Raw genomic sequence first — 17,207 nt, forward strand, 5'->3', positions numbered from 1 at the left:
CATCGAATTTCTTGAAAATGATGTTAGTGTTACCTGCTTTGCGTGATGATTTTACCAAGTCTGGTGCCAGTCTATTTCTCTTGCCCTTGTTAAATATTTCATCTTTTTGATTAAGGAACTGAGGATTTTTCCTTGTCTCTAAAGTCTAATAGCTATACTAAAATATGTCTTGATTATTCTAGGTCAATTTTCCAGACACCTGGAAAGCTCTTTCAGTATATAGATTCAAGGCTTATTTCAGGGAAATTTTCTTGGATTATAGTTGTTTTGTTTGTTTTGAGACAAGGTCTCACTGTCACCCAGGCTGAAGTACAAGTAGAACGACCATGGCTCACTGAAGCCTTGACCTCCTGGGCTCAAGCAATCCTTCTGCCTCAGTCCCCTGAGTAGCTGGGACATAGGTGCACATCACCAAGCCCAGCTAATTTTTGTATTTTTTGTAGATGGGGTTTTGCTTTGTTGCCCAGGTTGGTCTCGAATTCCTGGGCTCAAGTCATCTACCCACTTTGGCCTTCCAAAGTGCTGGTATTATAGGCATGAGTCAGCATGCCTGGTTAGATTACAGTTTTCTTTTTTCTTTTTTTTTGAGATGGAGTCTCATTCTGTCTCCCAGGTTGGAGTGCAGTGGCACAATCTCAACTCATTGCAACCTCCGCCTCCCAGGCCCAAGCGATTCTCCTGCCTCAGCCTCCCGAGTAGCTGAGACTACAGGCTTGCGCCACAATGCCCGGCTAATTTTTGTATTTTTAGTAGAGACAGGGTTTCACCATATTGATCAGGCTGGTCTTTAACTTCTGACCTCATGATCCGCCTGCCTTGCCTCCCAAAGTGCTGGGACTACAGGTGTGAGCCACCGTGACTGGCCCAGATCATAGCTTTTAACACTACTTCTGTCTCAGTGATTTGTCTTCTTCCAGGACTCTAATTATATGTAATATGGGGGTATTCTTTGCCTTTTTTCTAATTCAACTACTTTCTGGCTTTTTATACGTATTTTTTTCATGTTTTTTGTTTTGTTTTGTTTCCCAGCTTTCCTTTTTAAATCCCATTACTAAATGTTCACTTGAAATTATTTTCAATTGGGTATCTTTAAAACTTCATTTTCAATATATTTTTCTTCTCCATTTTTTCTGAGTTCAAGCATTTGTCATTTCATTTCTTCTTGCTTGTCCACTGTGATTCTTAGTTTGAAATCCTTTTTTTTTTTTTTCTTTTTGAAACAGGAGTTTTGCTTCACTCTGTTGCCCAGGTTGGAGTGCAGTGACATGATCTCGCCTGACTGCAACCTCTGCCTCCCAGGTTCAAGCGATTCTCCTGCCTCAGGCTTTCAAATAGCTGGGATTACAGGCATCTGCCGCCACATCCAGCTAATTTTTTTATATTTTTAGTAGAGATGGGGTTTCATCATGCTGGTCAGGCTGGCTTTGAGCTCCTGACCTCAAGTGATCCACCCGCCTCGGCCTCCCAAAGTGCTGTTTTACAGGCATGAGCCACAGCACCTGAATTCTTTATTCGTGCTACTTTTTCATACTTTCAAATGCTTCTTTCAGGATATTTCATTCTTATTTATTTTTTCAAGATGGAGTCTCACTGTCGTCATCTCGGCTCACCGCAACCTCCACCTCCCAGGTTCAAGCAATACTCCTTCCTCCACCTCCCAAGTAGCTGGGATTACAGGCATGTGCCACCATGTCCAGCTAATTTTTGTATTTTTAGTAGAGATAGGGTTTCACCATGTTGGCCAGGCTGGTCTCAAACTTTTCACCTCAAGTGATTCGCCAACCTCAGCCTCCCAAAGTGCTTGGATTATAGGTGTGAGCCACTGTGCCTGGTCTTATTCTATTTAGCATCTACTCACTATAAACAATTTACTTCATGGTTTGTTCTAGGGGGCAGAATTTTCACTGGCTGAAATATTTTGATTAATGTTTCTGTTTTTTTCTTTTTTGAGATGAGTCTCAACCCTGTCACCCAGGCTGGAGTGCAATGGTGTGAACTTGGCTCACTGCAACCTCCGCCTCCTGGGCTCAAGCGATTCTCCTGCCTCAGCCTCCTGAGTAGCTGGGATTACAGGAGTGTACCACCACTCTGAGCTAATTTTTGTATTTTGAATAAAGATGGGGTTTCACCATGTTGGTCAGGCTAGTCTAGAACTCCTGAACTTGTGATCCATCAGCTTTGGCCTCCCAAAGTGCTAGGATTAAAGGGGTGAGCCACTGCACCCTGCTGTGTTTTTTTCTTACAGTCATTTTTTAATGGAAGTGGACTGCTTTTTTATATTCCTTTTCATTTTGTGAATAGGGCTTAAGTGAAGCAGTTAGTTCAGTGAAGTATAGTTTTTCTTTTCTTTTTGAAGTACAGTTTCTTTAATGGATGAGGACGATGGTGGTGAAGGAAAGGGAAAAAGAGAGGTTGGCATGCTTTCATTTTGACACAATTCTTAATTTTCTTCTCTTGCTTCTAAACCAAGTTTCCAGACTTGGCTAATTCTCCCCTATAAGTAATGATTCTTTGAGGCTGTTACTTCTGGTACCGCTGACTTCAAACCTCTTCCCTATAAATAGATGTAAACTACCAAGATCCAGATTATTTTGCTACTTATTGGATTTTCTCTTTCTGGGAGTGATTTTCTTCAGTGTTTCATCCAAGTCCTCTACTGTAAATTATTTTTCATGGAATCCCTTAAGCCTCTTGTCCCAAACTCTCAGCAACCATAGGCTTAAGCAGTAGAAAATGGGAACACTGCAGGAATTTGGTTTGCTTCTCTACTTAAGAAGGTAACTTAAAGGTGGAGGTATTGTCTCTAGCAATACTGAAGCATAGACTATGTGTGCTTTTCTTTGTACTCCTCATTAATTTTATGTTTTTTGGAGGATTTGTGAGGAACACTGCAATTAGGCAGCCTTCATTATCCTTTAGACGTGGTAGTTTTCTACTCAGTTGTTGTTGTTTTTAAAGGAATCCTGCCTGAGTCCTGAGTACTTACACGGCTTGACATACTATACTCTAATTCCTGGAAGAAGTCTAAAAAGAGGAAAGATGTATTTCTAGAGATGGGTATAGGTACTATACAGAAATGAAATAAACACTGGAGGAGCCTAGAGCACCAAGGGTGGCAACTCACAAGGCTGTCAAAAGAGTCCGAAGGAGGTGAATAGCAGAAACTACAAGTAAACTATAAAATATACAAGAGAAGGCAATAGGAAAATGAAACAAATAAGATCAGGGTAGACAGAGACAAAGACTCAGATGAAGAATGGTCACAAAATGGGATAGATAAAATCAATATAAAATGTTGTCTGGTTAGGAGATAATAAGACAACTGAGGTAGAACAATTAGAATGAAGAAAAAAGGAAATTAAGCATTTGACTGGAAAGCAAACATTATAGAAGAATAGAAAAGATGAAGATTAGAGAAAGCAACAGGTAAGCAGAGAGGAGAGTGAATTGTTTTCACTGCAAATTTTACGACGTTTTCTGCTAATATATGAAGCATATAAACTACTATGAATAAGCCATTTGGCAAATACTACTTATGCAAGTAAACTGGTAAGTTTAAAGCTGGTATAAAAGGAGTACTTTGAGTGAGATTATAAACAAATAAGTTGGTAGGTTCTGAGAGAGCAATTTGGGAAAAATAATTAAAATTTTCAAACTGCCTTCCTTAGTCTTAATCCTTAACAATTTTACTTCCAATAATTTATCCTATAGAAAGGTTCCAACAAGCATTAAAAACAGACATGTGTATAACTATGTTCATTCTAGCTGGATTATATTCAGAAAAAAGGGAAACCTAAATGTACATTTATATGGTTGAAAGTTCTCTATTAATATACAAGGGTGTCAAGATTAATGTGCAGTGAAAAAGATAACAGAGAAGCAATATAGCATAGTGATTAAGAATGTAATCAGAGCCCAACTATCTGGATTTACTACTGTACTACTGACTATATCACTTTGAGTAAGTTAATTAACTTTGGTAAGCTTTATTCATAAAAGCAGATTTTTAATGTATCTATCTCAAAGACTTGTTGCAAGAATTTTAAAGAAAAGAAAATCAAGGCCGGGCGCGGTGGCTCAAGCCTGTAATCCCAGCACTTTGGGAGGCCGAGGCGGGTGGATCACGAGGTCAAGAGATCAAGACCATCCTGGTCAACATGGTGAAACCCCATCTCTACTAAAAATACAAAAAATTAGCTGGGCATGGTGGCGCATGCCTGTAATCCCAGCTACTCAGGAGGCTGAGGCAGGAGAATTGCCTGAACCCAGGAGGCGGAGGTTGCGGTGAGCCGAGATCGCGCCATTGCACTCCAGCCTGGGTAACAAGAGGGAAACCTCCGTATCAAAAAAAAAAGAAAAGAAAATCAATTTAAACACTTAGCACACAGTATCTGGCACATAATAAACGCCTTAGGTAACAGAGCTACTGGCCAGGCACAATGGCTCATGCTAGTAATCCCAGCACTTTGGGAGGCTAAGGTGAGAGGATTGTTTGAGGCCAGTTCTACCAATCTGCAACATGGTGAGATCCCATTTCTATTTAAAAAAAAAAAAAGTTAAAAAATTAAAAAGACAGCTATTATTACTACAGGTATTATACTATGATCTCATTTTGTGTTTAATAAATATATAACCATAAAGAAACTAGAGAAGATATACAAAAAATGTTGAAAGTATCTCAGCAGTAGAATGAAGAGTACTGGGTTGGAAAATACACATTTTCTGCTTTAAAATGAATATTATATATATTTCAAAGTTCTAAAATTGTTTGGAGAACAGATAATGGAGCTAACATTACTTATGGATATAATAAATCTTTAATAAGTGATCTAATTTAGGAATATTTTAGAATTAATGTGACTCCTTTAATCATGTTTTACGTCAAAGCTCACTTCTATTGAATCACTTTATAAAAAAGAAACTAAAATGAAAGAATTCACCTACCCTTGCAGTTGCTGCTGTTGGTGAGAAGAGAGGGGCACTCTTGGTTTATTCCAGCCAGTGTAATCCTGGTTACACCTCAGTTTCTTAACAGAAAGAGGAGCTGGCTGAGGAAGAAATCCCAAACTTCTTTTGGCGGAGGGAGTTTGACTTGAAACATTAGTCCTATAAAAAAAGCATAAATAATGAAGACGCAAAATAAATGTTTGAATGCTACTATTTTCCCCGAATAGGTTGAGAAGTCAATGTTTAGGGGAAAAAATCTTGAATTTAGGGAAATATCAGTAATAATGATCACTTAAGGGAAAACTCTACAAATGTAAATTAGCAAATCTGTTGCTACACAGTTGAAGAGGGTTATAATACAGAACATATTTAACCTACAACCAAAATAATGCAAGTTAATGGCTTGAAAAAACAATATATATAGTTTCACTGTTACCCATTTTGTGGATATTACATTAGTTTACCTGGTCTTGAACAGATTTACAGTATGCTTTTTCTACTGTTACAAATAACACAACAAACAGGTCGGAAGTTCGAGACCAACCTGACCAACATGGAGAAACCCCATCTCTACTAAAAATACAAAATTAACCTGGCGTGGTGGCACACGCCTATAATCCCAGCTACTTGGGAGGCTGAGGCAGAAGAATCATTTGAACCAGGGAGTCGTAGGTTGCAGTGAGCCAAGATCGCGTCACTGTACTCCAGCCTGGCGACAGAGCGAGACTCTCACAAAAAAAAGAAAAAAAAAAGAAGATTTACTTTTCTATAAGGCAAACCAATTGCTCCCAAATTACTTATTGTTTGTCTAGACCACGTGTTGGTGGCTGTTTCTTCACTGAAAAAATATTTGTATGCCAGGCACAGTGGCTTATGCCTATAATCCTAATATTTTGGGAAGGTGAAGCAAGAGGATCAGGAGTTTGAGACCAGCATGGTCAACATATCAAAATGCTGTCTCTATTATTTTAAAATTAATGCTGGGTGAGGTGGATTACACCTGTAATCAAAGCACTCTGAGAGACCAAGGTGGGCATATCACCTGAGGTCAGGAGTTTGAGAACAGCCTGGCCAACACGGAGAAACACTGACTCTACTAAAAATACCAAAATTAGCTGGGCTTGGTGGTATACACCTGTAGTCCCAGCTACTTGAGAGGCTGAGGCAGGAGAATTGCTTGAACTTGGGAGGTGGAGGTTGCAATGAGCTTAGATCGTGCCACTGCACTCCAGCCTGGGAAACTGAGAGAGACGCCATCTCAAAAAAATAAAAAAACTGAAAATTAAAAATAAATTGTGAAATAGAATACTCATATGGGAAAAGTATATAAAAATCAAATGTGGAGCATAACAGATTTTCATAAAACACACAATTTTATAAACAACCTTATGGTGTCTAAACCCCCGAGTTCCCCTTTCAATTACAACTCTGTATGCCTTTAACCTAAAAGTTAGCATTATCTAATACCACACCTAATCAGGTGTGGTGGCTCATACCTGTAATCCCAGCACTTTGGGAGGCTGAGGTGGGTGGATCACCTGAGGTCGGGAATTCGAGACCAGCCTGACCAACACAGAGAAACCCCACCTCTGCTAAATATACAAAATTAGCTGGGCCTGGTGGTGCATGCCTGTAATCCCAGCTACTCGGGAGGCTGGGTCAGGAGAATCGCTTGAACCTGGGAGGTGGAGGTTGTGGTGAGCCAAGATCTTGCCATTGCACTCCAGCCTGGGCAACAAGAGCAAAACCCCGTTTCAAAAGAAAAAAAAAAAAACTTTATCCCTTCCTACAAACCCCTAAATATTGTACTTTGGATAATATGTGATGTATGTTTTCATCTTATTGTTTTCAACTTTTCTGCATCTTTGTATTGTAGTTGTTTCTCTTTTAAATACATATACATTTTCTTCTTGCATTAAATCCTGTATATCTCTTTAACTGGAATATTTAGTATATTTATATGCATATAAATTTTATATAAATTTAGTATATTTACATCAGCAATGTCAGTACTGATTTGGGTTATTTCTTGAATTTTATGATGCATTTACTATTTGTTCTACATGTTCTATTTTCCTTTTTCTCTCCTTTATGCCTTCACTTAGAATGTTTGACTATTTATTTTATTGTCTCCCCTCTGTTAGTCCGGAAATAATAAAGGCTTTTAGTTTTTTTTGTTTTTGTTTTACAGACGGTATCATTCTGTCACCTGGCTGGAGTGCAATGGCACAGTCAGCTCACTGTAGCCCTTAACTTCAGGGCTCAAGCACTCCTCTCACCTAAAAATTCCCAAATAACTGGAACTATAGGCAAGCACCACCACGTCTGGCTAATTTTTGTATTTTTTTTTTTTGTAGAGATGGGTCCCGCTATGTTGACCAGGCTGGTCTCAAACTTCTGGATTCAAGTGATTCTCTCACCTGCCCCCTCCCCAAGTGCTAGGATTACAAGCATGAGCCAATCATGCCCAGTCTGGGCATTTAACAGATGTCCTAAAATTAATTATACATTAGAAATAAAAACAGCTTTACTGAAGATAGTTGACATACAATAAAATGCACACACTTAAAGTGTATAACAAGTTCTGACATATATACACTCATGAAATCATCAACTGAATTAAGATAGTGAACATATCTATTACCCCCAAAGGTATACTAGTGCCCATTTGTAACCCTCTGCCTGTGACTTTGTCTCTAATGACCAGGCAACTATTGATCTGTTTTCTGTCACTATAGATTACATTTTCTAAAATTTCACATAAATGGAATCATACAATACGCACTTTCTTATGAGGTCTTTCACTCAGCCAAATTATTCTGAGATTCACCCACTCTGCTACATGTAAACAGTTCATCCTTTCTATTGCTAGGTAGCATTCTGCCGTACGAACATACCACAATTTGTTTAACCACGTATTTTCCCTTTTGAAATAGTCTTTTCTTGTTTTATTTTTTCAGACAGCGTTTCATTCTGTTGTCCAGGCTGGAGTGTAGTGGCACGATCATGGCTCACTGCAACCTCCACCTCCCAGGCTCAAGAGATCCTCCCACCTCAGCCTCTTAAGCAGCTGGGACCACAGATGTGCATCACTATGCCCTGCTATTTTTTTATTTTTTTTAAGATGGGGTTTCACCATGATGGCCAGGCTGGTCTTGAACTCCTGACCTCAGGTGATCCACCCACCTCGGCCTCCCAAAGTGCTAGGATTATAGGCGTGAGCCACCACGCTCGGCCTTAATTTTTTTTAATTACTGTATTTTTGGTAGAGACGAGGTTTTACCATGTTGCCCAGGCTGATCTTGAACTCCGGAGCTCAAGCTATCCACCCGCCTCAGCCTCCCAAAGTGCTGGGATTACAGGCATGAGTCACTGCACCTCATCTGAAATAGTTTTATATTTATAAAAAAGTTGCAAAATAGTACAGAATGGCTTTCACCCAGCTACTCCTAGTATCAGAATCTTATATAACCACAGTACAATGACCAAAACCAGGAAATTAACAATGACATGATACTATTAACTAGGAACCTGTACATATTATTCAAATTTCATCAGTGTTTTCACTAAAGTCCTTTTACTGGCCCAGGATCCCACAGTGCAAGTGATTGTCATGTTTCTTTACTCTTACAATCCTCAATTTCTTCTTTTCTAAATGGTTTTGACAATTTTGAAGAGTAATGGTCAAGTATTTTATTTCCTTCATCTGGGTTTGTCTGGTATTTTCTCATGATTGAGAAATATTGCAGACAATAACAGCTAAGTGACATTGTTACCTCCTCAGTGCATCATATCACAGTCTATAATGACAATGTCTTATTACTGGTGATAGTAATCTTGATTTCTCGGTTAAGACATCTTCTGGGTTTCTATACAGTGAAGTCAGTATTTTTCCTTTTGTAATTAAAAAATATATTATGGGGAAATACTATGAGGCTATGCAAATACCCTGTTGCTAAACAAATTTTTGTCCACTAATTTTAGCATCCAATGATAGATTTTTGCCTGCAATTACTACTGCAATATTTGATTAAAGTAATATTTTATTCCTATAATCCTCTGAAATTCCTAACTGGAATTCTGTTAGGGAGAGCTGTTCAGTCTCTGTATATCACTCATTCATTTCAGTATCAACTCACGGATATTTATTTTTTTCCTATAGGTTTAATCCAATATTATCACTTTGTTACTATAATTGTTCTAGTATGAGCCACTGGTAACTCCTTCAAGTTGGCTCCTGTGTCCTTCGGACATTTCCTCATAATTTTTTTGTGCATATCTTTACTTTCTGGCACTTACTATAATCAGATGTTACAGGCTGATCTTGCATTTTTTCTGTCCTAGCCCTGGAATCAACTATTAGTTCGAAGAGCTCTGCTTTCTTGTACGGATTAATGGCTTTTAAAAATCAGGGGGCCGAGTACAGTGGCGCACACCTGTAATCTCAGCACTTTGGGAGGTCAAGGTGAACGGATCATGAGGTCAGGAGATCGAGAACATCCTGGCCAACATGGTGAAACCTCGTCTACTAAAGAAAAAAAATACGAAAATTAGCTGGGCATGGTGGTACACGCCTGTAATCCCAGCTACTCAGGAGGCTAAGGCAGGGGAATCACCTGAACCTGGGAAGCGGAGGTTGCAGTGAGCCGAGATCATGCCACTGCACTCCAGTCTACCAAGAGTGAGACTCCATCTTAAAAAATAATAATAATAATAAATCACGGTCTGCAAGCTACCATTGACTTTCTTCACACAATCAGAAAAAAACTACCTTAAATTTCATATGGAACCAAAAAAGAACCTGTATAGCCAAGACAATCCTAAGCAAAAAGAACAAAGCTGGAGGCATTGCTACCTGACTTCAAACTGTACTACCAGGCTACAGTAACCAAAATAGCACGGTACTGGTTATCAAAACAGATATATAGACCAATGGAACAAAACAGAAGCCTCAGAAATAACACCACACATCTACAACCATCTGATCTTTCAAAAACCTGACAAAAACAAGCAATGGGGAAAGGATTTCCTATTTAATAAATGGTGCTGGGAAAACTGCTAGCCATATGCAGAAAACAGAAACTGGACCCCTTCCTTACATATTATACAAAAATTAACTCAAGATGTAGTAAAGACTTAAATGTAAAACCTAAAACCATAAAAACCATAAAAGAAATCCTAAACGATACCATTCAGGACATAGTCATGGGCAAAGATTCACGTTCATGACTAAAATACCAAAAGTAATTGCAACAAAAGCCAAAATTGACAAATAGGATCTAATTAAACTAAAGAGCTTCTGCACAGCAAAAGAAACTATCATCAGAGTGAACAGGCAACCTACAGAATGAGAGAAAATTTTTGCAATCTATCCATCTGACAAAGGTCTAATATGCACAGTCTACAGGGAACTTAAATTTACAGGAAAAACAAAAAAATCCCATCCAAAAGTGGCTAAAGGATATAAACAGACACTTCTCAAAAGAAGTCATTTACGCAGCCAACAAGCATGTGAAAAAAAGCTCATCACTGGGCATTAAAGAAATACAAATCAAAACCAGAATGAGATACCATCTCACACCAGTTAGAATGGTGATCCTTAAAAATGCAGGAAACAACAGATGCTGGTAAGGATGTGGAGAAATATGAACACTTTTACACTGTTGGTGGGAGTATAAATTAGTTCAACCATTGTGGAAGATGGTATGGCGATTCCTCAAGGATCTAGAACCAAAAATACCACTTGACCCAGCAATCCCATTACTGGGTATATATACAAAGGATTATAAATCATTCCACTATAAAGACACATGCACACATGTTTAATGCAGCGCTATTTACAATAGTAAAGACTTGGAACCAACACAAATGCCTATCAATGACAGACGGGATAAAGAAAATGCGGCACATATACACCATGAAATACTATGCAGCCATAAAAAAAGGATGAGTCCACGCCCTTTGCAGGGAAATGGATGAAGTTGGAAACCATCATTCTCAGCAAACTAATAGGAACAGAAAACTAAGCACTGCATGTTCTCACTCGTAAGTGGGAGTTGAACAATGAGAACACATGGACACAGTGAGGGGAATATCACATACTGGGGCCTGTGGGGGGGGGGTAGGGAGCAAGGGGAGAGAGAGCATTAGGATGAATTCCTAATGCATGCAAGGATTAAAACCTAGATGACGGGTTGATAGGGCAGCAAACCACTATGGCACATATAATACCTAGGCAACAAACCTGCACATTCTGCACATGTATCCCAGAACTTAAAATAAAAAGATAAAAAATCAGGGTTGGCCCTAGGGGTGCTGTTACTTGGGTGCAATTGCTTCAAGGCCCCTATTAGTGGACTGAGCTAGGAAATATATGTATGTATGTGTGTAACTTAAGACATACAAATGCATATGTTAATTTTGAATCAATCTATACATGTATATACATATGTAAAACCTTGAGTTCACATTGATATCTCTGATTCCAACTGAACACCAAGAGTTCATACCGGCTTTCCTCCTTTCCTTATTTCTTTCTTTCTCTGATGTTGCAAGCCTGGATCTCAATATCTACGTTTACTTGTTCAATACAAGTATACATATGAGGTGGTTTCAAGATTGCTAACGCTACACCCTCATGAAAAACAAATTACAAACTAGAGTACATTATTTGTGTACTCATGAATTTTTGATATATTGAAGTCTAATGTTAGCTGATTCTTTTACCTTTTCCTGGACAATAAAAAAAAAACTAGGAACAATTTAACTCCATTCATTTATTCTGTGTCTTCCTTCTTCCCTTCTGGTTTATATGTTATTGTTGTCATTTAAACCCAACAAGATATTATTGTTGTTTTGTATGAGTTTATAGAGATAGACAGCATTTATCAAGTTAGACAGCATATTATCTATTTTTTGTTGCTCTTCATCCTTCCTGAAGCTCCAACCTTTCATCTGAGTTATTTTTCCATCTGCCCAAAAACTATTCTTTAGCATTTCCTTTAGTACATATTTGTGGGTGAACTTTGTTATTATTTTGTTTTGTATGATAGTGTCTATTTCACTTTTACTCCAAAACTATAGGGTATTTTCACAGCAAATAAAATTCTAGGTTGGCAATTATTTTATTTCAGCTTACTAAAGTGCATGCCATCATGCTTGGCTACTTTTTTATTTTTTGTAGAGATGGGATTTAACCATGTTGCCCAGGCTGATCTCAATTATGTTTTATGTGCTGAAAACACCATCCAAAAAGAATCCGAGTTTTTATATTTTTCATTTCTAGATTTTCTTTTTGATTTTTTCAAATTCTGTGATAACTTCATAGTTTGAGGTTTTCTGCAGAAATTTCCTTTATTTCTTTTGATGTGTTTAATTCCAAAATATGTGGTGTCCTGTGGTCCACTGCTGATCTAAACTATTTCTTCTACTAATTATTCACATTGACTAGTCTTCCTGCACGTCTGGACACTGAATAGCATTAAGTCAAATCTAAGATACAATCAATTATAAGACATATCATTTATTTCAGGTACTACTAAGAAAGAAAAACAACACCAATCAAAGTATATAACGATTTCTATAGCTTAGAATTTTTACTTCTTATTTGAAGCTTATGTAACTAGATATATATTTTTATCATGTTGCTCTTATGTGTAAAGGAAAATATAAGATAAAACTGGTTAAGGTATTTCTGATAACTCACATTCAGAATCTGAATCTTCTGAATCATTTTTCCCACTCAGGGTCATAGACTTTCAGTTTTTCCAAACAGTGCTGCTGCCATGATACTAAAAACAAAGGTGATACTGTAGTTCTTTTTTCGTTCTTTGTTTCCTCCAATTAACCCCAACAACATGGTGATGCTGCATTTCTTTTTTCTTTCCTTTGATGCTACATTTCTAGATAGTGCCATACTATGCCTCTAGGAGTTTTCTTCCAAACCAATGACATTCATTTGGCAAGGTCTAACGCTGAGGTTACCTTAATCTTACCAAAAGAAGCCCACAGATCTTTAGATCACAACTAGAATTTGCTTGCCTTTCTTAAGTGGTCATTTTAAATGGTCTGACTAAAAAATGCAGTTTTTCAGTAATATCACACATGACAACCAAGTCTGCTCATGTGCAGGTAATGCCAACTATGTTACAACTGCCTCCTGGCAGCAACTTAAGATATCATAATATCTGATATACTTCCATTGTAATACTAATGTAAAAAAAATTTACATCTTAGAATTTTAGAAATATGTTGAAGTATAGGAAAATGTCTTACCCCAAAGAGAATTTTCATTTGGGTACATTTATTTTGTCAATCATCTAGGATACTAGCCACTTACAATCAACTGAATTGAATTTAGGTGCTTGCAATAATTGGGCCATACAGAAGACTAAAATTCACAGAAAGTCTAGCTTACTTCTAGCTCACCCTTACTTCTAGCGAGAACCCTTCAGTACACATTGAAATATGTGGAGTAATGTACTAGGCTCCCTATGTTGGTAGATCCTAGACTCTATTGTCCTAGACTCATGAGTGTTGTCAAAAGCACTGCTTGGTCTTTCAACAGTCTCTTCTGGTTCAGTCAATGTGCCTGGGAACTTGGGATTTCCTCCTCCCTTCTTGGTTTGGTACTTCCTTACTCTCCTGTCAGTTTTTCAATGACCTTAAAATTCCTGCATTAATTTTTTTCTGTTTTTTTGAGATGAAGTCTCACTCTGTCTCCCAGGCTGGAATGTAGTGGCGCAGTCTAGCTCACTGCAACCTCTACCTCCCAGGTCTAAGCGATTCTCCTACCTCAGCCTCCTGAGTAGCTGGGATTACAGGCATGTGCCATCACACCCAGCTAATTTTTGTATTTTTAGTAGAAACAGGGTTTCACCATGTTGGCCAAACTGTTTTCAAACTCCTGACCTCAAGTAATCCACCCGCCTCGGCCTCCCAAAGTGCTGGGATTACAGGCATGAGCCACTGTTCCTGGCCAACATCGTTTTTTTATAAATTACCCAGTCTCATGTATTTCCTTAATGCAATGTGAGAACAAGAGTAATATAGCAGGCTACTTTCAGATTTTGTCCAACTGCTGAATTTGTATTGTCATTTAATTTATTCCACTAACCTGTGCATTCCTTAATTTAGATCTAGAGATTGTAAATTTAAAAAAAAAATTTACCTCAAATTCTGGGATACTGTGCAGAATGTGAAGGTTTGTTACATAGGTATACATGTGCCATGGTGGTTTGCTGCACCTATTGACCCGTCATCTAGGTTTTAAGCCCTGTATGCATTAAGTATTTGTCCTAATAGTCTCCCTCCCTTGCCCCCCGCACCCCAACAGGCCCTGGTGTGTGATGTTCTCCTCCCTGTGTCCATGTGTTCTCATTGTTCAATTCCCGCTTATGAGTGAAAATATGCAGTGTTTGGTCTTCTGTTCCTGTGTTAGTTTGCTGAGTGATGGCTTCTAGCTTCAGCCATGTACCTGCAAAGGACATGAACTTATTCTTTTTTATGGCTGCAATATTTGTGTTTTTGTTTTTTTTTCTCGCTCGTGTACCAGTGCAGGCTGCAATATTTGTTAGTTTTTTCCAGCACCTAACAAGCCTGGATCCTACACTAATTTTTAATTTCATCTGTACCATAATCCAAGTAGTCCCCACATATGCACAAGATTGTTTCCAGGTCTTTATTTTTTTTTTCCAGGGATCAGTGATTAATACTAATGCAGCCCCTGTAATAATCACCATCACTTAACATTGTCTTTTCTATTTTTGAGACAAGGTCTTGCTCTGTTGCCCAGGCTGGAGTGCAGTGGCATGATTATGGCTTACTGCACCCTTGATCTCCTGGGCTCAAGTGATTCCCCTACCTTAGCCTCCTGAGTAGCTGGGACTACAAGTGCATGCTACCACATGTGGCTAATTATTATTTTTTTTGTAGAGACAGGGTCTCACCATGTTGCCAGGGCTGGTCTCGAACTCCTGGACTCAAGCCATCTTCCTGCCTTAGCCTCCCAAAAGTGCTAGGATTTACAGGTGTGAGTCACCACACCCCACCAACATTAAGTTTTAACATCAGGCCATTCAAGCCATCTTCTCAAGCCCAGGACTTTGGGAGTCCAAGGAGCAAGGACTGCCTGAAGCAAGGAGTTTGAAATTAGCCTGGCCAACACAGAGAGACCCCCATCTCTTAAGTTTTTGTTTTTTAAAATTAGCCAATCACAGTAGCACACACTTGTAGTCCCAGTTATTTGGCAGGCTGAGGCAGGAGGATTGCCTGAGCCCAGGAGTTAGAGTCTGCAATGAACTAGGATTGTGCCACTGTACTCCAGCCTAGGTGACAGAGGGAAACTCCACCTAAAAAAAAAGAGTTTAGATTCTTTTTTAGGGGGAGGGGGAGTGTTCCATAAAAAAGTACTTTATGAAACTTCAACTGGAACTACCTTAAATTTTTAAAATTAAATCCTTTAGCTTTGTTTACTTAGGTCTTCCTTTATGTCCCTCACTAATCCTTTTCTCCATTAAAAAAAATATTTTTTATTAGATTTATTTCTATCTATCTCACTGATTTTGTAGCTCCTATAAATAGTACAGGTTGAGCTTCCCAAAGTGCTTGGATTACAGGCGTGAGCCACCACGCCCAGACAGAAGCATGTTATTAATAACAGTGGTTACGGCTAAAACGGGAAAATCAAAACTAGGAGTTAGGAAAGAAAAGAAGATTATGTCTTCTTTAATCTATACACCCTATGTCACTTGAATTTTCTACCACATGCACTTACTAGCTAAAAGATAAAGTTTAAAAATACTTAGATTTTAAAATATGCTTTAAAATTGTTTTTGTTCACTGATTTTTCTTACCACTTCTTCCTTGTTCAGTTTTCTTCTTACTGAATGAATTCTATCTGTCTTTGCACATCTAAAAAACAACATTCTTGGTCAGGTGCAATGGCTCATGACTATAATCCTGGCACTTTGGGAGGTTGAAGCAGGTGGACTGCTTGAGCCCAGGAGTTTGAGACTAGCCTGGGCAACATGGTGAGATTCCATGTCTACAAAAAATACCAAAAAAATAGCCAGGTGTGATGGCACACACCTGTAGTCCCAGCTACTTGTGGGGCTCTGGGTGGGAGGATCACCTGAGCCTAGGAGGTTGAGGCTGGAGTGATCCATGATGATGCCACTATACTCCAGGTTGGGTGACAGGGTAAGACTCTGTCTCAAAAAATAAATAAAAATTGAATTGTCTATATTCTTGAAATATAATTTAGTGAGGTATAGAATTTTTTGATACTGTCACTCTGTTCATAATATCTAACTATCTGCTTCCTATTCCAATACTGTTAATGTCAATTTCATTTCTCCTCTTTTACAGAGGATGTATTTTCTTTCTGGTAGCTTCCAAAATTTTATAATATAAATTTTTTTATAAGTTTTAATTTCAGGGATACAGGTATAGTTTTGTTACATAGGTAAACTTGTGGCATGGGGGTTTATTGTACAGATTATTTCATCACCAAGTTACTAAGCCTAGTGCTCATTAGTTATTTTCCTCAATCCTCTCCCTCCTCCCACCCTCCACCCTCCAACAAGTCCCAGTGTGTGTTGTTCTCCTCTATACGTCCACACGTTGTCATCATTCAGCTCCCACTTATAAGTGAGAAATGCAGTATTTGGTTTTCTGTTCCTGTGCTGGTTTGTTAAGGATAATGGCCTCCAGCTCCATCCATGTCCTTGCAAAGGACATAATCTTGTTCTTTTTTTATGGCTACATAGTATTCCATGGTATATATGTACCACATGTTCTTTATCCAGTCTATTATTGATGAGCATTTAGGCTGATTCCATGTCTTTCCTATTGTGAATAGTGCTACAATGAACACACACATGATGTATCTTTATAACAGAATGGTTTACATTCCTTTAGGTATATACCCAGTAACAGGATTGCTGGGTTGAATGGTATTTCCATTTTTTTTTTTTTTTTTTGAGACAGAGTCTCACTCTGTCGCCCAGGTTGGAGTGCAATGGCACGATCTCGCCTCACTGCAACCTTCGCCTCCCAGGTTCAAGTGATTCTCCTGCCTCAGCCTCCTGAGTAGCTGAGATTACAGGCACCCACTACCATGCCTGGCTAATTTTTTTAAATTTTTAGTAGAGATGGCGTTTCACCATATTAGCCAGGCTGGTTTGAATGGTATTTCTGTCTTTAGGTTTTTTTAGAATGGCCACACTCTCTTCCACAATGGTTGAACTAATTTACACTCC

At 38.5% G+C, this 17,207-nt stretch overlaps 1 protein-coding gene across 9 annotated transcripts in view; it reads right to left on the reverse strand.

Annotated features, from left to right (window-relative positions):
- Positions 1 to 17,207, reverse strand: part of USP37 (ubiquitin specific peptidase 37) — a 105,233-nt gene that overhangs the window by 51,254 nt on the left and 36,772 nt on the right. For all 9 annotated transcript variants that reach the window (XM_037740826.1, XM_017535139.2, XM_037740825.1 and 6 more), the window contains one exon: positions 4,945 to 5,106. In XM_037740826.1, coding sequence (XP_037596754.1) covers positions 4,945 to 5,106 — 162 coding nt within the window. The remainder of the gene's footprint in view (positions 1 to 4,944; positions 5,107 to 17,207) is intronic.

Source organism: Cebus imitator, unplaced genomic scaffold, assembly GCF_001604975.1.
Source record: "Cebus imitator isolate Cc_AM_T3 unplaced genomic scaffold, Cebus_imitator-1.0 Scaffold91, whole genome shotgun sequence".
Lineage (NCBI taxonomy): Eukaryota > Metazoa > Chordata > Mammalia > Primates > Cebidae > Cebus > Cebus imitator.